At 47.3% G+C, this 8281-nt stretch overlaps 1 protein-coding gene across 1 annotated transcript in view; it reads left to right on the top strand.

Annotated features, from left to right (window-relative positions):
- Positions 1–2327: 2327 nt before the first annotated feature.
- CFAP263 (cilia and flagella associated protein 263) overlaps positions 2328–8281 on the top strand; it is a gene marked incomplete at its 5' end in the record, with an annotated part of 19745 nt that continues 13791 nt past the window's right edge. The window contains 3 exons of the mRNA XM_079759918.1: positions 2328–2428; positions 4285–4411; positions 5606–5767. Of these exons, the coding sequence (XP_079616044.1) occupies positions 2328–2428; positions 4285–4411; positions 5606–5767 (390 nt within the window). The remainder of the gene's footprint in view (positions 2429–4284; positions 4412–5605; positions 5768–8281) is intronic.

The raw sequence follows: 8281 nt of genomic DNA, 5'->3' as shown, positions 1-8281 counted from the left end.
ACAGGGTGGACAGGACGAGAAGAGCAGAGTGAGGTGAATCTGGGCTTGAATTTCAGCCCCACCCGGGATAGCTACGTGACCTTGAGAAAGTTGCTCAACTTGTCTGCAGCTGTCTCCTCCCGAGTAAAATGGGGGCTGAGAAGGTACCAGCATCTCCTAGAACCATCAGGCCGATGCAGTGAGATAAAGTGTGGGACGTGCTCAGCACAGCGTCTGGCACGTAGGTAGCACTCAATAAATAGAATCTGAAACAATAATTGTTATAAGTGTTTTTATTGAGCAACAGTATTACCTAAGTGATAATAAATATATCAAGAAATAACAATGGCAGTTGTCAGTGTTTTTCTTTGAAGCTGGCAAGCTGAGTCAGTTTTTCACGTGATAAATCTACTATGAACGGCTGCCAACCCGACGGGCCAGGAGCTGCTTCTCAAAAGGCTTGACATTTCCTGCTGTGGACCGCGTGGTCTTTTTCCACAGTTCCAGGTATTGCGCTGTGGTTCCCCCCGGGTCTTCCTTAAAGCTGCATGCTACATCTTTCCCACCTCCGATGCCTCTACCAGCACTGGGCCCGCTGTACCACAGGGCCCAATGGCTGCCACCTGCCGCAGGGCCCCTTCGCTCTCCGGGCCCTCTTGGGACTGGCATCCATTTGTATCCCCGGGTCCATGAGCGTGTGAAGTATTTCTAAAGGTCGTCTGCGTTGCTCCCAGAGCCCAGAGAGCCCCCCACCGAGAGAAGAAGGTGGGCCAGGGCTCCCTCAGGAGCTCTATCATCTTCGGTAATCCACTCTGGCCCCAAACCTGTGCCCCCTAAGCAGCAAAACAAAAGCACTTTGGGGTTTAGTGGCTACGTGTTCCTCGTGGGGGAAGGTGGCCGACCCTCATCCTAAGCAGTTTATCACAGCTGCTTCCGACCCACGTCCAGCACCCCCCCCCCCCACCCGCAGAGAAGTTTGCCCACCCTGCCCTCTTCCATCCCAACGGGGGCAGAAGAAAGCTACCCTGCTGCTCACGCAGGCCTGCCATGACGCACATCAGTGTAGAAGTTAAGAACTTGATTCCATTTCAGAGAGGAAGGGAGAGGGAGAGAGAGATAGAAACACCAATAATAAGAGATAATCATTGATCGGCTTGCCTCCTGCACGCCCCCTACCTGGGATGGAGCCTGCAACCTGGGCATGTGTCCTTGACCGGAATCAAACCTGGGACCCTTCAGTCCACAGGCTGACGCTCTATCCACTGAGCCAAACCAGCTAGGGCTTGATGCCATTCTTGCGTGTCTATGGGCAACTCACCTAATCTACTCCATCCCTCAGTTTCTTGATCTGTAAGATGAAGACAATAATACCAATTCCTTAAGACTTCTGAGGCTTAGATGAGATGATAACTACGAAACGGTGTGAGGCATAACCTCTCGGGTTGCAACGAGCTGATTTAGGAACTGTTTCCATCGTTTGACTGGAAACTCCTTGAGGGTGGGCGTGGTGTGCTCCTCGCAGTTCCCCAAGCTGCTCAGGACACATTCGGTGCCTACTTAAGGGTCTCTTGAATGTATGTATACTCATTTAATAATCAGCCAGGTGTGTGTTTTTTTCCTTTCAGGAATGCAGGATACTGGTATCTAAGACAAAGTGCAGTTCGTAGGCAAGAAGCACCAGGTGGTGAGCAGAGTCGAAGCCTCCCAGTGAGGTAGAGGAAGGAAAACAACCAACAAATGGATTTCCCTTTCTGTGTCTGTTTCCTCGTTTGGAGAATAAAGAGAGTAATGGATATTGTTACAAGGCTGCTGCAAAGGTGGCAAGGGCATAGTAAGTGCTGGAGAACCAGTCGTTACTATTATTACCATTTTAAGAATTATTGTTGTGCTCTAACCGGTTTGGCTCAGTTTAGCCTGCGGACTGAAAGGTCCCAGGTTCGATTCTGTCAATGGCATGTACCTTGGTTGTGGGCACATCCCCAGTAGGAGGTGTGCAGGAGGCAGCTGATCGATGTTTCTCTCTCATCGATGTTTCTAACTCTCTATCCCTCTCTCTTCCTCTCTTCCTCTCTGTGAAAAAATCAATAATATATATATATATTTTAAAAAGAATTATTGTTGAAGAAGTAAAAGCAAACGCGCTTAGGTGCCTGGTCAAGGACAAAGACCTCGCTCTGGTCAGCGCGGAGATAAGGGGCGGGGCCTCTGGAAGCCACGCCCCTCCACGCCCGCGTCCGGTCGCCAGGCAACGCACTGCCTGGTTGCAGCCGGAGCGACGCGTAGCCGCTAGCACCGGGCGCTCTGGGTTGGCCGCACCTGACGTTGGCAAGGGCCGCTTAGTTAGCGTGATGACTGACGATGACACCGAGACGACCGCCAGCGAATTTCAGATCGCGGAGGAGAACGATCTGCCTATTATCCAGCTGTTCAGCCTGGTCGAAGAGCTCAGGTACGGCCCCGCTGGCTTCTGGGGCGGCCCCTGCTCACCGTGTGGCCTTGGACCTCGGGGACGGTCAAGTCCGCCTTGAACACTGAGACACTGAGACCCCCACAAAGTGGGGGAAATACTCGCCTTTGCCTTTTACCGCTGCGTGTCCGCCGCCACTGAACAAACAAGCCATTGATGGAGCCAGAACCATGTGGAGGTGTGACGGCTTGGGGCCGGTGGAGCGTAATGGGTGAAGCCAGAGCCTCAGCCTGGTGGTCTGCCTGGTGCCAAAATGTATGCTTGGCCCATCCTCTGCTCGGCGGTGGCAGGTTGGACCAGGCGACCTCTAAGCACCTTTCCAATGCTAAGAATCTATGATAAAATGAAAGTGGCAGCTGATACTTTTAGTATGAGTCAAGTTATGCCTGGATCCATCCTATAAGATGGAGATGAACAACAAAGAGTGACTGGCCCAGTATTCTGTATTTTTAGCAGTCTGTTTTATATCTACTCTAGAAGGTAAACTGGATAGCAAGATTCCACGATGTAGTAGAGGTAATTGTACAACCTATTGGTCTCACACAGAACATCTGGCTCTGGCTACACAGGTGTTCTGTCCTGCATCTATAACCAGTTTAGGTTTGAACTGAGGTATGACTACTAATAGCTCTTTTTATTTTTTTTAAATATTTTTTTTGTTGATTTCAGAGAGGAAGGTAGAGGGAGAGACATCAATGATGAGAGAGGATCATTGATAGGCTGCCTCCTGCATGCCCCCTACTAAGAATGGAGCCTGTAACCCGGGCATGTGCCCTTGACCCGAATCAAACCCGGGACCCTTCAGTCCCCAGGCTGTGGCTCTATCCACTGAGCCAAACCTGCTAAGGCACTAATAGCTCTTATTTTTTGACTGCCTATTCCGTGCCAAGTAATTTGCATATATGACCTTACATAATAATGGTGCAGTAACTCCCAAGGTGGGTGAGGAAGCAAAGACAGAGGTTAAGCCACTTTCCAAAGGCCACACAGCTAGCCAGTGGTAGTGCTGGGATTCGGACGCAGGCGCAGCTCCACAACCTGCAGTGGGAAGGTGACAAATGCTGAAAAAGAAAGATACTTTGATTTATTGGGTTTTCATTGAGCCGTTTCCACTAATCTTAAAACTCAGCCAAACAGGAATTAACTCAATAACATATGAAAATATCAAAGCTGTTCTCTCCCTGATGTAAACATATATATACACATGTGTTACATGTATGTATGCTACATATATGTATCTATGAAGTGAAGAAGTAAAGAGTCATACTCCTGGCTTATACAGGATAAACTAGGTTTGTCCTCTCTTGTTGTTTAAAAACCATCTGTTCAAAGCTTCTCCATCATTTATGATAAATTTCCAGTGGTTACTTCATCTGTTGGTTGCTGGAAATGAAAAGAAAAAAAAAAACCTGAAAAATTAAACCAAAGGAAACATCTGAAGATTATGGACGTGACTTCAAGAATGAATTAATTCAGAAGGAATTTCACAAATGGGTTAGAAGATGCTTGAAGATGAAACTTGTAGCTTCTCAGCCACAATCTTCAATGTAAAATTATTGCTTTGAATTCTGTGGCTCATTAGACATGTTAAAAACATATCAACTACATAAATAGTACTTACTATGTGCCAGGCATTGTCCTGAAGGCTTTACATTCCTTACTGCAACCCTAAAAGGTAGATGCTGTTGTTATTCCCATTTTACAGATGAGGAAACTGAGGCATTACGAGGTTAAGTATCTTGTAGAAGGTCATGCATAGCTAGTAAGTGTTAAATACTATTTATTTGGTGTCGACATACCTACTAACAGAACTTACTCAGGTACACTCTGTCTTGCAGCTATGGAAACTCTGCTCTCAAAACTGAGACAGAGATGTTTCAGAAATATTTAAATAAACTGGAATCCAAGGAACAGCGAATGCTGCGGTTGTCTGAAATTAAAATGTCAGGAACAGATTTTGCACAGGTACACAGTTGAAGAGTTGTTTTGTTCAGTTTGTCCCTTTAGATGCAAGCGGTATTTGTGCATCTGCCTCTGGCGTACCTTCTTTGGCCAAGTGACATGACGTTGTCCCTGTTCCTACTTTGATTCTTTCTTCCTTCTCAAGGTTTCTCTTTCAAGTCAGTGTGAAGGGAATCAGGTTTAATTAATAGTGGATTGACTCTCCCAGAATATCTTAGTTTGTTTGAAATAGTTCCCTCAAGTTGGGAGACTCAAAATGTTTACAAGGCCCCGCCAGGCACAGAAAGAGGGGAAGTGGGCCTGTGTGGGCAGTGGAAAGTTCCTTCCTCATCTACGAGGCCCAGCCAGGTGGCCTGGGTTGTCAATAGTAGTTGATTTTTCCAGAGAAGCTGGAAATCTGAATTATTTTGGTGGAATTTCCTGATTTTCAAATGTGGGTAATTAATTTTTAAAAAATATTTTTTATTGATTTCAGAGAGGAAGAGAGAGGGAGAGGGAGAGAGAGAGAGAGAGAGAGAAAACATTAATGATGAGAGAGAATCATTGACCAGCTGCCTCCTGCATATCCCACACTGGGGATCGAGCCCACAACCCAGGCATGTGCCCTGACCAGGAATCGAACCGTGACCTCCTGGTTCATAGGTCAATGCTCAACCACTGAACCATGCTGGCTGGGCTAATTAATTTATTTTTTAATTAAAAATTGTGTGTAAGCCTATCCCTTGAGAGCCAAACAATCCCATCTTGAGGTCCACATATTTCCTGGGCCACCTGCATGTGACCCGTGGCTCAAATGCATAGGAGATCCAATATTTTTTGTCTCTTTGTTTGTTTTTGCTGACTACTGTCCCCCCGGATCCAATTTCTCTTCTGTGTTCAGCTCAGGAAGCTCTGAGCTCCGGGCTTTCCCTGGCACGGACTTGAATGCTAGTCCAGGGCAGGTTCACCATCTCTCCATCCCGGAGACACTTGCTCTGGTTTATTTTCAGTTCATTGTCAAGCTTAGGCCTTAGGTTGGCTGGTAAAATAGGAGTCACCTCCGGCCTAATATCCGGAATCCTCTCACTTTGAGTTTGTTCTCTCTGGCTGTCATTCAAGTGCTTTGTAGCCGGTCTGAGAGGTCATGTGGATGCCCGCCTGAAGCTGCTCTATAACCAATGCCTTCTTGACAGCGGCTTTGTTTTCCTTGAGGTATAGCTGCGAAGCAGGCGTAAGTCCAAATCCCGCTCAGGCATGGACCGTGCGACGAGCCTCAGCGTTGACCAAAAATGCGATCTTGTACGGAAGGAGCTGGAAGACACGAAGGAGGAAATAAGGCACCTGAGGGCCAATGCCGAACGGGACCTGCAGCATCACGAGGTAACCCTTTCTCCCTGCGGGTCCCCCCACCTGGCTCCCTCCGTCCGTCCGTCCGTCCGTCCGTCCGTCCGTCTTACAGGAAGTACCTGTGGGATGTTCAAGTGAGTGTTTGCACTTTGAAAGAAAAACAAGTAGATTGAGACAAATTGAGGCCCTACCTTTTTTTTTTTTTTTTTTTTTTGGTCTATTGATATGATGGATTAGATTATTTTATTTTATTTTGTAAAAATGTTTTTACTGCTCTAACTGGTTTGGCTCAGTGGATAGAGCGTCGGCCTGCAGACTGAAGGGTCCCAGGTTCAATTCTGGTCAGGGGCATGTACCTTGGTTGTGGGCACATCCCCAGTAGGAGGTGTGCAGGAGGCAGCTGATTGATCTTTCTCTCTCATCGATGTTTCTAACTCTCTAGCCCTCTCCCTTCCTCTCTGTAAAAAAATCAATAAAAGATATTTTTTAAAAAAATGTTTTTACTAGTATTGATTTTTTTTTTTTTTTTTTTGGAGAGGGAGGAAGGAAGAGGGATAGAGATAGAAACATCGGTGAGAGAGAAACATCAACATTGATTGGCTGCCTCCTGCACCCCCCTCACAGAGGATCGAGCCCTCAACCCAGGCATGTGCTCTGACCGGGAATCGAACCTGTGGATCTCTTGGTTCCTGGGTTGATGCTCAACCACTGAGCTACACCGGCCGGGCTATTTTTTTTTTTTTTTAATCCTCACCAAGGATACTTTTCCCATTGTTTTTAGAGAGAGGGAGGGAGGAAGGGAAAGAGAGAGGAACATCAATGTGAGAAAGAAACATGGATCGGTTGCCTCTTGCATGCGCTCCGACCAGAGATCAAACATAAACCTGGGAATGTGCCCTGATCGGGAATTGAACCCGCCACCTTTCAGTGTACGTCCGGGACGGTGCTCCAACCAACTGAGCCACACCGGCCAGGGAGAGGGCCTACCTTTAAGGGACTTACCACCTCCTTGAAGAGAAAACAAATTTTAAACTTTTTTAATGGGAAATTTCAAAATTATACAAATGTACAGAGGCTAGCACAATGAAACCCCTATATACTTAGCACCCACATCAACAGTCATGAACATATGGCCATTCTTGTTTCCTCCATATCCCTACCAACTTCCCCCTCGGAATAGGCAAGCGGGCTGTCATGAAGTAAACCTAGACATCTCCTTCATCTGCAAATATTTCAGTATATGTCTCTAAGATATGGAATATTTTTTAAAAACCATATCCGCCCTAACTGGTTTGGCTCAATGGATGGAGTGTCGGCCTGCGGACTGAGGGGTCCCAGGTTCGATTCCGGTCAAGGGCATGTATCTTGGTTGCGGGCACATCCCCAGTTGGGGGTGTGCAGGAGGCAGCTGATCAATAATTCTCTCTCATCGATGTTTCTAACTCTCTATCCCTCTCCCTTCCTCTCTGTTAAAAAAAAATCAATAAAATATATTTTAAAAAATAAAATAAACAACCATAACCATAATAATCATAAATACCCTTAAAAATGTGTACTCATTTCTTAATAATACAAGGGGGTTGAGGTTTAAGTCAGTGAGTTGGTTGAAAAATCCCTAAGTCTCTCTCCCTATGCAACATGCATGACTGGGGTCCATGTCTTGTTGGAGACCAACAAGGCCAGTTTCCCTCCAGAGAAGATGCGGGACTGTTAACGAGGTTGCCCATGGGATGATGCTGTGGGCTGATACTAGTATTTGAGAGTCGTGTTGTATGAAAAATAGATATTTCTGTTCGAGCTCTAAATTGTTCTATTTCTAAACGTGGGTGCGCACACAGGGACACGCTCACTGTCCGGAGAGGGACCGATCCGTGGATTCATGTCGCCCTTGACCTACCCCTCCTCCTCTCCCTCCCTCCACTGTGCCCCCCCCCTCCGCTTTCCCTCTCTCTCTTTTCATATGGGCATTGCTGAATTCTAGTATGTTAAAGGAGCCCAGGATATGGTAGCATCATCCTCACAGGCTAGATCGTGTGATTGTAAACATCACAGTGTGGGTGGGCCAGGTGGTCCGAGAAGACTTTGTTGAGGTGGGGCTGGCATAGGACGTGGCCTGGCCTCGCAGGACAATGGCATTAGGCTAAGGAAGAGGACCAGAGGGGGCCCCTCTCGGTAAGGTGGCTGACACGAGCCAGCATGTGAAGGTGGGAACGGTTCTTGACGTTGAGGAGGCTGGTGTGATTAGAGAAGAGGGTGCTTAGAGGCTGTATTTGGAAGCCGGGTTGGGGAGGGCTGTGAGACCTTGGAAGCCAGGCTGAGGAGTGTATCTTGGGAGTCTTAGAAAGCAAGACCCCACTGAGGAGGACCGAGCAGGAGGTGGGCATGTTGGAGGTGGCATTTCAGGTGGGTTGATGGTCTAGCAAGTGAAGAGGGTGGGGAGGCACGAGGCCGAGGCCGGAGGCTGGCCAGGACAGGACGACACATTTGCTTCTTGGCACCCAGGGAAAAGGTCTGAAGCTACAGATAGCTTCTCATTTTATTCTTTTT

This window comes from Cnephaeus nilssonii (genome assembly GCF_951640355.1).
Source record: "Cnephaeus nilssonii genome assembly, chromosome: 20".
In the NCBI taxonomy this organism is placed as follows: domain Eukaryota; kingdom Metazoa; phylum Chordata; class Mammalia; order Chiroptera; family Vespertilionidae; genus Cnephaeus; species Cnephaeus nilssonii.
The sequence above is the reverse complement of the archived record's forward strand: the minus strand, read 5'-3'. Positions and strand labels throughout refer to the sequence as shown.